General features: G+C 34.6%; 2 protein-coding genes across 2 annotated transcripts; both read right to left on the bottom strand.

Annotated features, from left to right (window-relative positions):
• Window positions 1-2557: 2557 nt before the first annotated feature.
• Window positions 2558-13854, bottom strand: LOC132719318 (uncharacterized). Its single transcript, XM_060703088.1, has 14 exons — window positions 13614-13854; window positions 12463-12611; window positions 11376-11465; window positions 11065-11218; window positions 9793-9835; window positions 9387-9545; window positions 8899-8954; window positions 8090-8227; window positions 5703-5874; window positions 4956-5057; window positions 4401-4449; window positions 3851-4017; window positions 3357-3573; window positions 2558-2645 (listed from the first exon to the last, which is right to left on the bottom strand). Exons 1-14 carry the CDS (start codon window positions 13844-13846, stop codon window positions 2608-2610), a joined length of 1767 nt encoding a protein of 588 aa, XP_060559071.1. The 5' UTR covers window positions 13847-13854; the 3' UTR covers window positions 2558-2607.
• A 629-nt stretch (window positions 13855-14483) lies between these two features.
• LOC132719295 (uncharacterized) lies at window positions 14484-16517 on the bottom strand. The gene is made up of 2 exons (XM_060703064.1): window positions 16350-16517; window positions 14484-15963 (listed from the first exon to the last, which is right to left on the bottom strand). The coding sequence occupies exons 1-2, from the start codon at window positions 16393-16395 to the stop codon at window positions 14738-14740; spliced, it is 1272 nt and encodes a 423-aa protein (XP_060559047.1). The 5' UTR covers window positions 16396-16517; the 3' UTR covers window positions 14484-14737.
• Window positions 16518-18928: the final 2411 nt, after the last annotated feature.

The raw sequence follows: 18928 nt of genomic DNA, 5'->3' as shown, positions 1-18928 counted from the left end.
AACATGTGTCTGTGTTAGTCTTTACGTAGTCACTGCTTTATAGTTTAATGCGTTGAAAATGAATTCTATGCCGAAAGAAGGTTACTGTACTGCGATCAATGAGCACCTCAACGTACAGTAACCTGAGCAAAAATGCAGCAAATGTGACCTCTGTACCACCGTACAATAATGATATAATGAGGCAGCCCTGATAAGGGCTGTTGGTGCCAAGCTTCCAGTCGTCACTACTTACAAGGGGATCACGCACTCTTGTACCCTTCCTCTTTGTCCTTGCATTTTCTTTGACTTCATACAGTACTTCCACTAAGTGACAAAGTAGAGGTATAATGCATTTGGGTTCCAAAGTACGATAATATGGTAGATTGTTCTGCCGCTTAGTCGCACATTTTCTGCAGATTTCCTGTGGTTCTCCACGACATGTACGTACCAGACTATATACCCGGCACATAGTAACACTTTGTTTTGGACACAGTAAGGGTGTGTACGAATCCGACGCCTAGCAACGGCGGAGACATGGTTCTTTTCTGCTCGTCAACTTTATGTAAATGAAGATTATGGGAAATTCCAATACACCAAAGCGTCAAATATATTCATTATACCATGGTACACCGCTAGATTCTAACATGACAAATACAAGCGTCACTGATGCTTTTTTTCATGTGGAAGTACGACAGCCGGTTTTTATTTGTTTGGGTCGTCAGACCAAACAAATAATGGTAGCGAAATTTCAGACTCTAATGCTGTTAATTGCAAATGTCGAAAGTAGTCCGCTTTTTTTGAAGCGGTTACTTCCCTTAATATGTAACACTAATGCTGAAAAATTCAGGGGATATCACTGCGTAAATATGGTCACATGACAGGCGCATTTAATTTATCTGGCTGTTTTATTCCGCGCATTCTTCTTTATACTCCTGAATGTAGTCCATTATTGAGGATAAATAGATGTAAACAATAGCTTAGCACTATTATTTTTTGTAAGAAAATCTTTTTTTCAAAATCATTTTACCTTTACTAGGTAATAATATGATATTGATCATAATAATCTTCACAATTAATTCGATTGGGCGTCATCATTATGACATCAATAGTTTGTGGGTTTTTCGTAATATACACAAAATATCATTATTTCTCCCATTTCATTTTTTTATCTGAACATTTTTAGTAAATGGTGAGTGGAGTAACTGGAGCAGCTGGAGTGGGTGTTCAGTCACATGTGGATCTGGTACAAGACAACGGACAAGATCATGCTCAAACCCGCCACCTAGCGACGGTGGAGCGGCTTGCTCCGGTGCTTTTCATATAATTGAACCATGTTATGAAGGAAGCTGCTTAGTAGCAACAGTTGTAGGCACTCTTGGTGGAAAATGTAAGACAGCTATATAAATCTATCATTTTAACACATACATGCTATTTCAAAACAAAGATCACAATAGAAGTATTGTTTTATTGTTTTATCGTCAAAAAAATCAAATCATTTTAGCCTTAAAAAAACAAACAAACAAAAAATAACAAACAAAAAAACAAAACAAAAAATCAAACATCATCTTTTAAACGATGAGATCTATGTACAACAATAAAATCTGAATATATAAAAAACTTATTTTCATATAATTTATTTATCTCAATAAAACTGTTTACTTCATATCTATAGCTTAAAGTTTACAAAAACCAGATTGCTGTTTGTCTTATCTAATGATTTGCTTTTTTTTGTTTATTTCCAGAATTTTCGACTACCTTGATTCCGGAAAGATGTATTGGAGCTCAAACTAGACGAGACAAATTTCAGACATTTTTTAAATCATCAATTCCGTGAATATTTGTGAAGCGATCATTCACTAATTCTCAAGATTTTTAATTTTGGTGTTCTTTTATAGTATCCAAAAGTAACTTATTGGCCAATTATCTATCTGATCCATCTTTTTAATCTGTCCCTTTTGGCAATAAGTACAGATATACATGCAGGGTGGAAGTCAATATACTACTTGTATGACAAATTATTTCACATTTGTAATTCTTTCTTCAGGTGACAAGCGTATTACTTTCTCTAAAATCATAATTTAAACATTATACAAGTCATGATTGCCTTTTCTTAAGTGGTAAAAAACATTTGTTTCTGAAGCAAGCATAATGTGCCTTCAATCAATTAATAAGTGTCTGCTTTTAAGTCTTTCGTATTTTTATATAATAAAATAATTATTAACATTATCTTTCATCGGATAATTATTGATAATAGGATCATCTACATTATACCTTTTTATGTGAAGAAATTAGCATATTTTATCACCTATTTTTGTGCTCTCCATAAAAATAAGATTAATTCATTGCTTTTAATTGTTATTCTATGGGAAGACTGGGTCTTTTCAAACATGATTCTCTTAATATCACCTTGCTAGTGTTAGTGTTTTCATCTTAGATAAAAAAGTTTCTCGTTCCTCGGAACAATGGCTTTATCAAGCCAGGCATCAGTTCCAAATTGTATCTACATGACTATTGTATATAATTCAAAATTCATTTGTTAAAAGTATAAGACACATTCCAATAAAAAATAAAACAAAACTCATTTTTGGTGAGATTTTTTTGAAATATGTTATATGTTACATATAATGCTCAACCAACAATAACACCAGACACTGATGGTGTCCCTCCTGAAAAAAAAGATAAGGAAAAAAAGTGAATAAGTGTATTCAAAATATAACACGAACCTTTTACATCTTATTCTACTTTTCGAGGAAAATCATATGCTCACGTGTCAAGTAGCGAGACTCACTTTTAAAAGTGTTGAGAGTGAGTGTGTTGATAAGTTCAACATCATACTGTCGTACTGTCACCATCATACTTTCAAGTGTAACCATCGTACTATTATACTAAGCATCAAAGTTAATAGCAATATTTTCACTGCCTACTCAATAACCTTTTCATGAATGCATAGATCTATCTTTCCTAAATTAACAATAAATGAATATATTATAATGCAATCAGCTTCGTCTGACGCCATGCTTAGTGAAACGTTTGCGCATGCTTGACAGGAATGTGACCGCGCGTAAGGTGGTCTAGCGCGATCGTATTATTGTGTCATTACGACAGCGCGATGTTAATGCGCGACAGTACGATTGTGACAATACGACAGTCGTACTGTCATGCTTCGCCATCGTATTGTCATATTGTCATCATCGTTTCTTAGTTGATAGTGTTGTGAGAACCTTGGGTCAACCCTTCACTGAACATTTATGTACACGTTATTGCCAATATAACTTTCTGTATATATGCAAATATGTATTTGTTCAAAACATTTATAGCAATTCAAATGTTAAAATTAAAAATCATTATCATGTAGATACAAAATAAAAAATACCGACCTGAATGGCCTGAAATGTGAACGCTCAATGTCTTCCCGCCGTCCGCCAACGTGAATGTTTCCGTCTGTAACACGTGACCATTATGTTTGACATTGAGCGTGTATTTACCTTTGAACCCACGCACATGAAGCTGCTGATGGCCGTGTATGGTATGTGTTTCGCTAGTTCGCCAGACGTTGTGAAACAGATTCTGATAAGCTCTCCCGGCTGCATTAGGCTGGTGAGAATATGAAATATTTCAGAATTGGTTCAGATTTTTGACAGGTTGTGATTCAAGTACGAGCACACTTGAATATATTATACTTTGCGTAAGCTGCATACGATAAAGGGAAAAAATAAAACAATAAAAAAATCGACTCTATTACCCCACAATTCGGACAATTGGGACGTTTCATAATTATGTGCCAACAAGCTGGTATAAATAACTGATCTAATCTACATTGACTCAAAACAGACCAGGGTTTCAAATGAAACATTTTCAAAAAAATATTCACCGTGAGATTTGGTCCGGTAAACAGAGGAGCGTCTTTTTCCCATATTTGGCCGTCCCAGAATCCCCAGAATAGGACGCCCTCTACCGACGGATGACTAAAGAACAGCGTCAACAGGTCCACGAGTTTTGTTGCTCGGCTGTTTTCGTTCTTATCATTGATACCCAGTTCTGAATATTTAAATGGAAAATATTATTCAACAAGGAAATAAACCAAACAGATTTTTTATCTTTTTATCTTGCCTATTATTTTAGTAAATGATGTCATCTGCTTTTCATGATACGTTTGTAGGAAGAAGAAAAATTAAACAAATATTTTATAAATGCCAAAATGGACCTCAATTCCATTCTTATGCACGGGTTGTTTCTGAAGAAATTTCAAGCAAAAATTCGTGTAGGTGTTTTTTAAATGTACTAAAAGTGCTGTAAAATATGTCACCGGTTTATCAGTCACATGTAATTTTACGTAGGCAATTGCTGCATTGATTTTGACACAATCATAGTTTGTTGAAAAATGAAGATATTTGAAGTCAATTACGATGTTAATCACATACCTGTAATCATTATTGGGAGTCCTGCCTCTGCCAATATGTCTAACTCAGCCTAAAGTTATAAAAGAAAGAATTATAAAATATTATTTAACATTTAAATGGAATATAAATAAATTGTTCTTAAGCAGAATAAGAAAACAAATAGAGAATCTTGAATAAGTGAAGGTTCAATACTGAATTTATTGAATTGAATAAAATTAATATATATTATTCGAGCCTCTGGCGAGCAAAATTTTATTTTATTCAACGAGTTGAATAAATAAAGTTGTTAACTTACACGAATGTAATATTCTATACCCCCCCCCCCCCCCAAAAAAAAACAAAGACTGTTTAAAGTGCAAAAGAACCATAGATCTATTTTTCATCAACGTGCCAACAGTGTTACGCTAACATTTAGCGCGTCATTACACTACGTTTGTGTAATGCAAATGACGTCACTCAAAATATTGAAAAATCGGCATGGATGTGTGATAAAGGAAGTTAGGTATACAACTTTTTAAATGCATAAGTTATGTTAAATACTTATGTCATCTATAACTGTATAAAGGAATAGTGTACCTTGATAACGTCTATATCTATGTTGTGCATATGACCTTGAACTCCAAGTCCACCTATTGGTACCCCAGCTTTCTTATATCGCATTGCAGTGTCTTTATGTGCCTGATTTACACAAAACACAAGTGCTATAGATTACGCAAAAGTAAGTGGGAATCACTGAAAGATGTATAACGCGAACAAAGTAAAGATATTGAACTTCAAAAGGTGTTAATAATCAGCAGAAGCGTCTGTCTTAGTAACCATTAAAACTACTATTATTTTGTGTCGGAATCCAAAGTGGCGGCACGGCTCCTGTAATTAGATTTAATTTTATAGAAGTAGCGCCATAAATTACTGTCTTAACGAACTAATTTCAACTTCCATATTACTAAACTCTCCTGAAAATCATTAGAAACATTTTTATCAACCGAAATTCGTTATTTAAAATGATCCGAGATAGAATGTCGTCAAATAGCACAGAGTATATCTTTAAACAAGAACGTACATAATCAGGATTCTATTAGGAGAAAAAGGAAGGCACAGTCAGGTGACATGATAGTTCTTCGATTCAATTTGAACATCTTGACTTTTAATAATATTCCGAAGTTTGACGGAAATGGCCGAGAGGTTGTGACTGTCTTCGACCGAAAATGTCATTATTAGGAAAAGATCGTCGATAATTAGGCTAATAATCATCGCTATACAAAGATTTCAAAGGGCCTAAAGGCTGGGATTGCATTATCGCGTAACAATAACAGTGTTTTATACCACAGTAGATTCAGACGCGCTGATTACACTATATTCATTAAGGAATAACAATGGTTGTCTGTCTGCTGCGTGCATTTGTCTAAACATGTCCATGGTGATGTTTGGATCCCCGGAAAGTCTCTCATACGTTCCACCATGTAACATTTCATTATTCACATCCCATTGCTTACACCTAGAGATAGATTCGTAAATGCTCGGTAATTTCCGCATGTGAAGCACATGTATGTATTTTTATACAAGCAGCAAAATGGATGCACATTATTGAGTGTTTTGTTTAAAAAAAAATATGGTTTTACTGAATTCGTTGTACGTGTAAGTAAACAAGTTATCATTATTTACAAATCAGTTTTCCACAGGTAAGTCTTGAACTGCAAATGGAAAAAAATGACGGCTTTAATCAATTTTCCTTACCCATTTACATATAAAATCTTACAAAACTAATAAAAATACATGGACTTTTTCAACTACTTTGTAAAACAGTAATAACAAGATAAGTTTGTAAAACATGTATGCCCCCTATCAGCAGCCAATTAGTCAAGTGATAAGGTTATTATGCATGACTTCTGACCCAGTGATTAAACAATTAATAAGGGTTATCAAGTATCTACTGGTCATGACCTTGACCTTTGACTCCTTGACCCAAAACTCAATAGGGGTCATCTGCTGGTCACGACCAATCATCATACAAAGTTTGAAGTTCCTAGGCCCAAGCATTTTTAGTTAATTGATCAGAAACCGTTTTTACCTACAAGGTCAATGTGACCTTGACCTTTGACCCCTTGACCCCAAAATCAATAGGGGTCATCTGCTGGTCATGACCAATCACCATGCCAAGTTTGAAGTTCCAAGGCCTAAGGGTTCTTTTATTATTGATCGGAAACCGTTTAAACATACGAGATCAATGTGACCTTGACCTTTGACCCCAAAATCAATAGGGGTCATCTGCTGGTCATGACCAATCACCATGCCAAGTTTGAAGTTCCTAGGCCGAAGCGTTCGTAAGTCATTGATCAGAAACAGTTTTTGCTTACAAGGTCAATGTGACCTTGACCTTTGACCCCTTGACCCAAAACTCAATAGGGGTCATCTGCTGGTCACAGCCAATCATCATACAAAGTTTGAAGTTCCTAGGTCTAAGCGTTTTTAGTAAATTGATCGGAAACCGTTTTTACCTACAAGGTCAATGTGACCTTGACCTTTGACCCCTTGACCCCAAAATCAATAGGTCATCTGCTGGACATGACCAATCACCATACCAAGTTTGAAGTTCCTAAGCCTAAGGGTTCTTAAGTTATTGATTGGAAAGCATTTTTACCTACAAGGTCAATGTGACCTTGCCCTTTGACCCCTTAACCCCAAAATCAATAGGGGTCATCTGCTTGCTATGACCAATAACCATACCAAGTTTGAAGTTCCTAGGCCTAAGGGTTCTTTAGTTATTGATCGGAAACTGTTTTTACCTAAGAGGTCAATGTGACCTTGACCTTTGACCCCTTGACCCCAAAATCAATAGTGGTCATCTACTGATCATGACCAATCACCATATCAAGTTTGAAGTCCCTAGGCCTAAGGGTTCTTTCGTTATTGATCGGAAACCGTTTTTACCTACAAGGTCAATGTGACCTTGACCTTTGACCCCTTGACCCCAAAATCAATAGGGGTCATCTACTGATCATGACCAATCACCATATCAAGTTTGAAGTCCCTAGGACTAAGGGTTCTTTCGTTATTGATCGGAAACCGTTTTTACCTACAAGGTCAATGTGACCTTGACCTTTGACCCCTTAACCCCAAAATCAATAGGGGTCATCTGCTGGTCATAACCAATCACCATACCACGTTTACAGTTCCTAGGCCTAAGGGTTCTTTTGTTATTGATCGGAAACCGTTTTTACCCAAGAGGTCAATGTGACCTTGACCTTTTACCTCTTGACCCCAAAAATCAATAGGGGTCATCTACTGATCATGAACAATCACCATACCAAGTTTGAAGTTCCTAGGCCTAAAGGTTCTTTAGTTATTGATCGGAAACCGTTTTTGCTTACAAGGTCAATGTGACCTTGACCTTTGACCCCTTGATCCCAAAATCAATAGGGGTCATCTACTGGTCATGACCAATCACCATACCAAGTTTGAAGTTCCTAGGCCTAAGGGTTCTTTAGTTATCACTCGGAAACCATTTGGTCTTCGTACCGACGGACCGACAAGTGCAAAGCAATATACCCCCTTTTCTTCGAAATGGGGGCATTATAATTATACCCCTGTGTTATTGAAACATTTGAACTTAAACTTTATAATGAGATACCAAAAATAATTTTCTTTCATTTTCTTTTCTAAAGACAGTCTGCGACTATTTTGGACTAAGTCAAGGGAATGCATAAACTTACATTCCTCTAGTATGGGAGGTTATTTCTTGTATACGTGTAGAGATGGCGTTTCTCACGGCTGCGCCATGGAGAGCCTTCACCCAGTCCTGAGTATACTCATCTTTGTCCCAGAATGCACAATGACAACGCATCTTGATTCTATGTACGATTTGAAAAAAATAAACTTGAATATAAATGATATTGGATGACTGTAGGTTCAATACTGAATTTGTTGAGCGAGTTGAATAAGAATATATGAGCCGCGTCACGACAAAATCAACATAGTACGTTTGCGATCAGCATGGATCCAGACCAGTCCGCGCATCCGCGCTGTCTGATCAGGATCCATGCTATTCGCTATCATTTCTCCACTTATAATAGAGTTGGTAAGCGAACAGCATGGATCCTGATCAGACTGCGCAGGCTGGTCTGGATCCATGCTGATCGCAAACCTATTATGTTGGTTTTGCCATCAAACGACTCATATTATCATGTATAATGCAATCCTCTGACTTACATATTTCACCCAATGATATGACTTAAGTTCAAATTTCCTTTATTTATGTTTTACATGTAGAGATTACTTATAAGAGTTGATGATAATGAGATTGGCTACCCAACCACCTATATTAACTTTAATTTGCCACGAAGCTTTGCCACACAATAACCAACAAATATAACAACAACATACATATACTAATCTGTCATAACGTTGCTTAAAAACTATTAGATACTTTCAAATAAAAGGTATAAAAGGTACACATAAAAGTGAAATCAGCGTCACTAGTATAATTATACTAATTTAAAATTGAAATAAAAAATGAACCTACCCATGAGACCTCATGGCTTTTATTGCATTAAGAGGTCTGTCATAGTTAATGTGACCCTGCAAAGAAGTATGCATTATCAGTATTTATTAAATTTGTTATGACCCTTTTGTACCAAAACTTTATATTGCCTTCCTTAATCTTCAATATGTATTTTTAACGTTACAAAACCTTCACTATTTCTGTTTATGTATAAAATACAATAGATGCCTAAATTGCTTTCATTTAATAAAGCCTCCTGGCTTTCAAGGTACCCATTGGTATATACCATTTTAATTTTTATACCTTTTCTGCATTTAATTTCATGGCTAATCATTTTGTTCCACCGTGACACAAAAAGTAATAAATCACCGATAAACAGTTTCGAAACAAACGTTTAAGCGAAAGTACTTCAATTCTTATTCTAAATTCTGAACATGTTTAATTTCACCCTTTGCCTCTACATTGTATATTTGTGTTTTGTATAAGTGTATGTAAGCTTATCTTTGTACCTTAGTGTGTTCCATCTGACGCCATTTTAATGCATTTTCAAGAACGCCCCATTCAAAGTTGTCATAGAATGTTTTCTGATAAGCAGAGAGGCTGTGGTCGACAATTTTGGTAGCAGAAACGGCCGATCCAAATGCAAACTCCATCTTTGTCTGTTTAAGCTGTAAAAGGTCAAAATAAATAGTATAATTGTCTGACTAAATTAAATGAATGAACGAATTGAATGAATAAAAATAAAATGAATTGAATGAATAAAACGAAATGAATGAATGAATGAATGAATGAATGAATGAATGAATGAATGAATGAATGAATGAATGAATGAAAATGAAATCACTTAATGAATTTATGAGAAAGAAAGACGGTAAAAAGAAAGAAAAGATTGAACATCAAATATTAGAAATATACCTCAATATCCACGGAAGTTGTGTCAATGACATTTCCGGTTAGCCTGTAGAATAGAGGACACCAATTTTAAACAAATAACATCTTCTTATCTTCGTATAAATTCATGTTTTCAGCAAATACAGTAAAGACCCTCCATTAAGACCACCATCGAGACTTGTCCAAAGTGATCTTAATTGCGTGGTGGTCTAAACTGTGAATATTCTTATTGCTTACATACTTTATGACCATGGTCTATTATAAGTCATGTTGTATGAACAAACAATATGTATATTGACAATATAAAAGTATGTTATAATATATATAAATCTGATGGAGGTAAATATATTTTTGAAAAAAATTAACATTTAATTTTGTTTGGTCTGATTTTAATATTAATTATTATATTATACAATTCACATATCAAATAAAAAATAAAATCTTCACAAAATAATTGTGCTTAATTAAAGTTTACAACATTATACCACTCTAAAAGTATGTAGTTTCATGTAAATGATTATAATTCTACCACAACTATATTTATAACACTCTAATGCTACCGAACATTTTTATGAAAAGTTTTTCGAAAAAAACTTAAAATGGAATGATTTATTATGGTACCTATTTCTTCTTTTTTAGCAATATTTTACATTCAGAATATCAAATTAATGTATCTAATATCACTTCCAATTCAGCGCTACTAATTTGTTTTGGATGTATAAAATTTGAGTCAAGAGAACATTAGTCTTTTATAGCTCTTGATAGACATGTCTTTCGGTGCTTAATGTAACACCTAATCAGCAGCAATTATTGTAGAAAATAATAAACATAGAAACATTATCTATGGCCTAAATAAATGTAAAAAACAACATCTTATTACTGGATGTAACAAAAGGTAAAGTAAAGGTACTTTAAGTTACAACTTGATATTAAAATACAGGACGCCTTGCGTGATATTACTTGATATAACGAAACTAAAGGGGCAGTAACTTTAGTTTTAATTTGAAATTCAGAACAGAGGGCGCCTTAATTTTGCATCTACGATAACTGTTTGTTTGTTTGTTTCATTTTACGCCTTTTTCCAACAGTATTTTATTCATATAGGCGGGCAGTTTCCTGTCCATCGTTCCTGGAGAGTTACACCAGTACTAGACTACCTTCCTCCGCGCTAAACTACCAAAGCTTAGAACTACCGGGGATCGAACCCACGCCAGAGAGGTACTGCGATAACTGGATCAGAGGTAACACAAGTAATAATTGTGAAGATAAATCAGAGATCGCCTAAAATACTCATACTTGATGTTGATATTGGCTTTTCTGAATTTTTCAATTCTCTGGTTGGCCTTGGTTTTCCAGTTAGTATCGTACGGTACCAATACCATACTAGCAGAATCCACAAGGTAATCAGTGTGTGCGTCCGTCTGTACGTAAATATGGCACGTATGGTATCCTGCAACGATTGAAAAATGGGCAAGGTCGAGTGATTAAGGCCGTTTAACTTCCAATTTTACTCATTTAGAACTGTGAAGGTTGAAACTACAAACTTGTATGTATTTTATGACCCAATTCATAAAGAAAATAATTACAGATTCCAATGGGATATTTACCATTGTTTGTATGGAGCACACCCCCAATTTCACACCATTGACCTGGCTGCACGTTCTGTGTTACACCAAATTGTTTGTATACATCTGCGCCTGTTGAAGACAAAACTGTTCATTCATACCGGCAAAATAATTAATTTATTGATAAAATTGTTGTACAAAATACGCTTTTAAGAAAAGTAAGATGCTAGACACAACAATGTTCACATTGCAAACTCATCTCTTTTTTTATTATATTTAAAAATTACAATTCTTCTTGATTTATAACAAATACACTTCTGTACATTACAGATTACATCTTTCAGTTGACTTATTACGTCTGCAGAGAGCTGAAACAACATTAAATTGTTGTAAACTGCATGGTTTCTGGAATATAACTATTTTTTTACTAAAAAAAACAGAGTAGTTACAACCTGTTTGAGTAATGGGTTTAAATTGTGTATATATAGGCATATAGGATTAGCCAAGGGTAGTCAAATAACGCTTAGCAGAAAAGTGACGAGAAAAGTGTTCATTTGCAATCGGTAATATGCATTTGTCACATATGGCAGGGTTAACGTAACCGACAAAGCTATCATATAAACATGAATTTTATTCCTGAATGTGCTGCCTTGCATACTTACACACAAAAAATCGTGCATAATAAATGAGCCACGTCACGACAAAACCAACATAATGGGTTCGCTTACAAACCGTATAACAAGTAGAGAAACTGATAGCAAACAGCATGGATCCTGATCAGACTGCGCGGAAGCGCAGGCTGGTCTGGGTCCATGCTGGTCGTAAACGCACTATGTTGCTTTTGTCGTGACGCGGCTCATATGTTTCCCACGTGATATTGCAAGGAAGATTCTAACTTCTCATTTCCTAATTTTAAATGCTTCAATATCTTTATCACCATCCGGTAATTAAAGAGCAAATTTACAATAACGCCAGAAAATCTTAAATATTACATTGATAATCTTCTGCCTGTATCATTTCTTGTTGTATTATTACTGTAAACAATGTGTTGTTGTGTTTTTTTTTGTTCGAAGATATTCAGATTTTCAATTGTAGTTTAATTGCGTAATTAATTGGCAAGAAAATGTACCATGACTGTCTTTACAATTGAGCATCATGCTCACAGACTGGTACGGCTTGTTGTTTGCGGTATTCAGCAATTTCACGTAAGCTGTGGTCTTGTATCGGGATCCAGCATGCAAGTTAACGTTCTGCCCCAACCCGTTCCAGTTTTGGTTTCTGGTAATTAATAATAGAACTGTTTAATAGTTAAGGGATTAAGCATTTAATGTCATGTCAGTGTTCCAATACATTTGGCAACAACTGGCCATATTAAAATCGGATTTCATTGAAAGATTACAGAAACGGATGAAAACCATACAAAGGTAAAGATGTTACTATCGATCGCCTCTCCTTATAGCAAAGAAAAATGGAAAATTAAATACCACAAGTTACATGATTACAAAATGGACGACAAAAGACCTCAAATAGGGGCGCCTTCGGGGCACGTTTTCCGCCATGTTTTTGTCGTGTTACTATTATATAAAATTGAAATACTTTCTTCATATTCGGAGCTCGGTACCAGTATGTAGACCCATATACGGGTCAGCAATATATGGAATGTTTCACTTCAGCAAAGAAACATAGCTCTAGGTCTATTTTTAGTAGATAGTCTATTTCACGAAAAAAAAAAACCCGGCGATGCCTAGCATTTTTTGTAACCATGCCTAAAATAAACCACGCCTTCTATATCCATATTCATTGGATAACCATTTTAAACTAAAACCTATCGGGTCATCAACATATGCATTCAGATCTAGATCATAACCAAAAGAACGACCGAAAGGACCGAAACGATTGTTTTCGGTTTTATTAAAAGTAAAAAAATGGCAAAACCATTTAATCAGACTATATCTGATAAAACATAAAACTATGGATATGATAAAATTGTTTTGTTTACCAAATAAGATCTGATTTTGGAAATAATATTGAAATAAAGTTGATAAACAGGCGGGAGCATCTTTCAACATTTACACCTTTATTTAAAACTATTTTTTTATGTTGAAGACCTATCGCGAATACAACAGAGAAAGCCAGCCCTTCTGTAAAAGTAATCTTTTTTTTTCTCTTCTTTTTAACAGCCTGTTTGTATATCTGATTCAATTTGTTTTACAAAAATAATATAAACGCAATACTTATTTTCAGAAAAAAATCAGAAATGGTCAATTTATAGATATTTACCTGTTTGACATATGAACGCTGTGATGACCTTGGTAAGCGTCGTTACTCTGGGTCATTTGACAACCCATGGCGTACCAATTGCCGTTAAAATTACCAGACTCGAAGTCGGCATTTTGAAGATAGCTCGTTGCAGCGTTAGCAACTCCCGCGAAATAAACGAACATTAGTAAAACACGAACTTGCATTGTGATGCGAAGTGGACACCTAAAACAATACCACGTCTCAAATCGCATTATATCCTTATCAGCTTTGTCGATCAAAGATCAGTAATTGTGCACATGATAATGACCCTTTCGTGTACATATTGACATATGTGTGTGCATTTGTGTATTTCATTTTTGATTGGAAAAAAACCTTTATATGGTAACTTAAGTATATTCTATATAATGAACTCTCTTTAATTTGTTTACCTTCATGTCTTAAGAACATTTAATGTTTTCAGTCACTTGTTAAGGTTTCATATAGTATTTAACACAAAATAGAGTTGTTGTCAGAGACAGAGAAGTCTACATTTCCCTAGCTATTTCCTTTTTTTTTTTAAATTTCTTTTGCGAAATTAAAGCAGGATATTGTTTAGATGTATATTCTGGCAAATTATATGCATGTATTAGTTATTTTGAAAACATGATTTCGTTGGTATAGAAGCTTAAGATTATTGTTACCACAATGCTGGCAGTCGTAACACTTCGGGCGGCCCGACGTGTTATTATCATTTCGGCCCTATGCCAACTCGACCCTCTGTGAGTGAATATGTTCTCAATGTTGTTACGTGATTGACAGTGTTTAAACAGGTCACAAAAGTGGGCTGGGCTGATTGAATAAAAACTAGAGTTATCTTAAGGAGAAACAAGTCAAGACCTTTAAGGGCGCATGTTTATTAATCTGACTAAATTTATTCATCATCTGTCCATGTAAAAGTAATAAACACAAGTTTATGAATATGTTGAAAATCTTTACAATATATGTTTTGACTTGTTTATAAAATGGATGGTTTTCCAATATATTGTCTATAAATATATAACTTCACAATAGTTCACATTCGCAGTCATTTAGAAACTAAACCTTTTGTTTAAAATGAATTCATTAACCATGTTAATTTATTTGGTCCAGTCAACAAGAAATAATTAAATTAGTGGACTAATTCCATGGACTTCAGCTGGAGCTGTTTCCGTTTGTTTCAATTCGGATCCCACCGGCACACCAGGCGGAGCACCCGGATTCTGATTACCGTACCCTTGAATCCCCATTCCTCCAGCTTTAAAGCTAGATACTTCACCGGAAGCTGGCATGACGCCATTTTTATTGACACTAAACATACTCGTCATTGAGCTTCTTCCACTTTCTATGTTGGTTTGAAATGGATTACTTGCCTCGTTTAGAGCATGGTGTCTTTGGTTTCCGGTTGTTTGTATTGCACGATTGTTACCATTACCGGTTGATCCAATGTTACTGTTTGCTGTCGCTTTTCCATTTATCTGACCCGATCCTTGGTTCGAATGATGATGTACGTCAGTTCCTGCTCCTTGAACTGTTTCACCGGACATTGCATTATTGGCATTAGCTGTAGCTGCGTTTGGATTATAATCCAACGAACTTATGAGGTTCGCATTCACTTGATCAGGGTTGAATCCGAGCATTTTAGCATTTGTATTCCCTTCTGCAGATTGCAGAACACCGCCATTATCTGTGGTTTGTGAATTTATTGACTTCAGTAATCCAGCGTTCAGTGTATCTGGATTGAATCCGAGCATTTGACTACCATAAGCTTGGTTGGATGTTTGCCTGCTTTTATCGGTTGTATTTTTGTCTGAGGGCGCTGTTGTTGTCTTTATGTTACCGGCATTATTACCCGAGCCTTTCTTCAATGCATTTTCAAGCATATTCTGATTCAGTGTATCGGGATCAAACCCCATATTGCCTTTAGCTCCTGCCATAGTTTGGACCGCATGCTGTTGTTTAAAGTTAGAGAACTCGGACCCTTTAGTTAATGCATCATTTAGAAGTTTGCTGTTTAATGCGTTTGGATTAAATGCAAAGCCGCCATTCGAGTTGCTAGCTTCTTGTTTGCCCCCATTTTCGCCGCCCATCTGCGGTCCCAAGTTTCCGGGAGACTTCAGGTTTCCCATATACTGCGTCATCTTATCACTTGGATTGTATACATACAATCCCCATTGATTATCAGTTGTTGGTTGCTTATCCCCTTGACTGAAAAAGTCAATTATTGACTGCACGAGGTCGTTTGGGTGGTAGGAACCAAAGAGTCCTTGATTTGTTCTCATATCCATGTAGCGATCCATAAGTTTCTCGGGATCAAAAGCATCTCGTCTCTGTATGATGGATGCACCTTTGACTGTAAACAGATGGTTAGATGATCTTGGTTGAAATGCTAGTTTTGTTCATTTATTTAACTTCAATATTTTATCCAAATACTCAGGTATTTAATACTATAGAATAAAAATCATATTCAAGTTGTTAAGAGCGCTAGAAATAACGTACGTGTTTTCTAAACTACTATAATAAATAATTTAACAAGAAATTATAATAATAAAATAAAAACAAATCCGATTTGCTATTTAATGCCAATTTTTATATGCAAACATATGTACATTTATTTCAATTTGAGCAACCTACACCTTAGCAAAAATATGTCGATTTTTCTTATTACCGATTGAAAATTTTATCTACAAATTAAAAAAGGCCAAATGCAAGAATATAAACAATGTCCTTTGAACTCACCTGCAGAAATCATTCCGAAAATGAATAAAATATTCTTAATTAACATGATTGTATTATTTTCCCAAGGAAACTAAAAATTTGTATAATAATTTTAAAAAAGGGAAGTTTCACAATTCTTTATGTTTAATTTGACGCTATTATTTTCATTCAAACTGGAGAGACAGCTGCGAAAGGACAAAAGTGATATCATATCTTAACTTATAAACGTCAATGTCTGATAAAGATATCATACTAATGATAATGTGAATAAATACAAAACTGGAATCGTGTCAAACAAATAGATAAGTTTTCGGATAGCGTAATTATTTTGGATAAAATTAATTGTGAAGAGTTTCAGTGATAAGGGCCTAAAGGGGACAGATTATCGGACAGATAAATGTATGTTTCTGAAATTTGTTTTTGTGGCTATACTATGGCATTTTACATGGTAATCTTTGTTATGAATTCATAAATTAGAATTTGTTCACGAGTTTTTGTTTTGTTTTTTGAATCACAAAAATTCACGTTTCCGTGATAACTAAATAAATCGCATTATTCTAAAAATATCATATTTTAAGAAGACGCTTGTGAACAAATATTTATCAGTTTAAACTGTAAATGTTGACTTAAAGAAAACTATTGCGATGTCTTCTTCAAAATATATTAAAATCAAGAGATAAAAAATGTTGTATTATTAGTGATATAATATACAAGTAGATGTAGCCACAACATCAACATGTCCTAACCATCTTGATAAAAAATATTTTTAGACTTATACACTCGTCTTGTTAAAAATACAAAAGCATTGATAAGACGCCTCAGAAACAAACTTTCTTGTACTTAAAACCAACTGTTTAAACGGTCTACAAAGCGCAAAGAAGGACCAAAATCACTTAACTCAGCTAGAAAAACGCGTATATATTTATAAAAATATATTACATATTATTATATATATATTTATATGTGTGTGTGTGTGTGTTTTAAGATGTTTGGTTTGATTTTCTTTGAAAATTTGTATATAACGTTTATGATCAGAACCTAGCCATATACTGTTAACTTTACCAAACAGTATAGGTAAGACGAGAAAATCTGGTTCAAAAATGTTATTGAAGGGATGCCAATGAAGGTGTCCCGCTTTTATGTCAATCTACAGTAATTTGCTCCGGGCTTTGAACTTCACAAACCATTCCGCGCCATTTGAATATTTTTAGTAATCAGGCACAAAGTTAATTACACACGATGCTATGATACGTAATTGGCCGTAGTAAAACAAGTTAAATGCTATAAAACGTGACAGTACAAAAAATGGCCTGCACTGGGATGAGAATCATGTATTCTACGACATCTGAAGGTTTTTTTATTTTTTTCAAGTTTGTCACGTGACGTTCAGTTCTCCACAAGATTCGTAACGTTTCATATCCTTTCCACGACCGACCCTCTTTTTCGGACTGACATCCGTAACGTTTTAAAAACGTGCACATTTTTTCAAACCCTAAAAGCGGGGTCTGAATTAATGAAGGAAACCCGGAAACGTAATAAAACGTGTGTTTTCAAGTCTTAAAAACTGTAATGGAAATCAACGTAAAAGAATTATGTAAAGTCTGATAAAGCGCAATTTCTGATAAATCTTACGCATAAATACGCTTCACTTTTTTGCGAACGAGGAATATACCGTATTTCAACGATATGGTTGTCCATCCTATCATATGGAAAACACCGTCATTTTACGTTATGGTGATAGCTGTTTGTTTGCTGTGAAATAAAAATCTCAGATAATCATAAACGCACATTTTGACGAAGATACGTTTTAGTACGTTACGGGTCATTATGCGGTATAGGTCAATATGGTATCCACTACGTGTAAAACCGTAAATGAGAAGTTACCGTTAAATGACTGAAACGTAGAATTCCGTAAAAATGATTAATCTAATTAGCAATAATTAATCATCCTGTCTTTAGAAAAATGTCATAAATTAGGTTTTCTATAAGGTAAAACATGTTTTAGAAGCCTTATTAGTTAAATTGAAAAACGCATGGTTGAAATAAGTTAGTATTTGTAGCTTACTTTACCTAAAATTGATTTGAACTACATGTAAATTACAAATTTTATTATCATAAACGATCAGTGACACTCTAAACCCGATTTTTATAAAAATGACATAGTTCTTTTTAAAAAAAACTTGTTTCTTAAAACATTTATTTTATTTACCATCTTTTGAAAAATGCTTTGAAATTAGCTAATGCAAAATAATGTGATGAAAAAATGGCCGGGTTTCCTACGACAAAACAACATCCGCTTTTGAGAATAGAAAATTTTGACACTTTTTTACGTTGTGGGTGTTCTTTCCTAAAATAGAGTGTTTTTGGAGAAACGAAAAAACGAAACGTTTAAATACGTTACTGTATTGGAAAGGGTATATGGTGCACCCTGCGACGTTTCCCAGGCGGTTGCGTTACAGTATGTTTATTTCTACTTCGGTCTGATACGATGTGTGTATTTTTGGTTTTGATTTTACGACGCATCAACACTGTAAAGATCATATGACCTGCTTCACTGATGGAGGAAGACTTCAAGTGCCCCTCTGTGCTTTATTTCAGGT

The sequence above is a fragment of the Ruditapes philippinarum genome, unplaced genomic scaffold (genome assembly GCF_026571515.1).
Source record: "Ruditapes philippinarum isolate M1 unplaced genomic scaffold, ASM2657151v2 ctg7776_1_1_1_1, whole genome shotgun sequence".
Classification (NCBI taxonomy): Eukaryota; Metazoa; Mollusca; class Bivalvia; order Venerida; family Veneridae; genus Ruditapes; species Ruditapes philippinarum.
The sequence above is the reverse complement of the archived record's forward strand: the minus strand, read 5'-3'. Positions and strand labels throughout refer to the sequence as shown.

Bases quoted from the DNA above. Each gene is read 5' to 3' on its own strand.
- LOC132719318 (XM_060703088.1), bottom strand. From the start codon at position 13,846: ATGCGATTTGAGACGTGGTATTGTTTTAGGTGTCCACTTCGCATCACA. The intron at 11,219-11,375 runs GTAAATATCCCA...CAATCGTTGCAG, and splicing joins TGTGCTCCATACAAACAATG to GATACCATACGTGCCATATT. The intron at 5,058-5,702 runs GTATAAAACACT...TGTGTAAATCAG, and splicing joins GCGCGTCTGAATCTACTGTG to GCACATAAAGACACTGCAAT.
- LOC132719295 (XM_060703064.1), bottom strand. From the start codon at position 16,395: ATGTTAATTAAGAATATTTTATTCATTTTCGGAATGATTTCTGCAG. The intron at 15,964-16,349 runs GTGAGTTCAAAG...ATCTGTTTACAG, and splicing joins TTTCGGAATGATTTCTGCAG to TCAAAGGTGCATCCATCATA.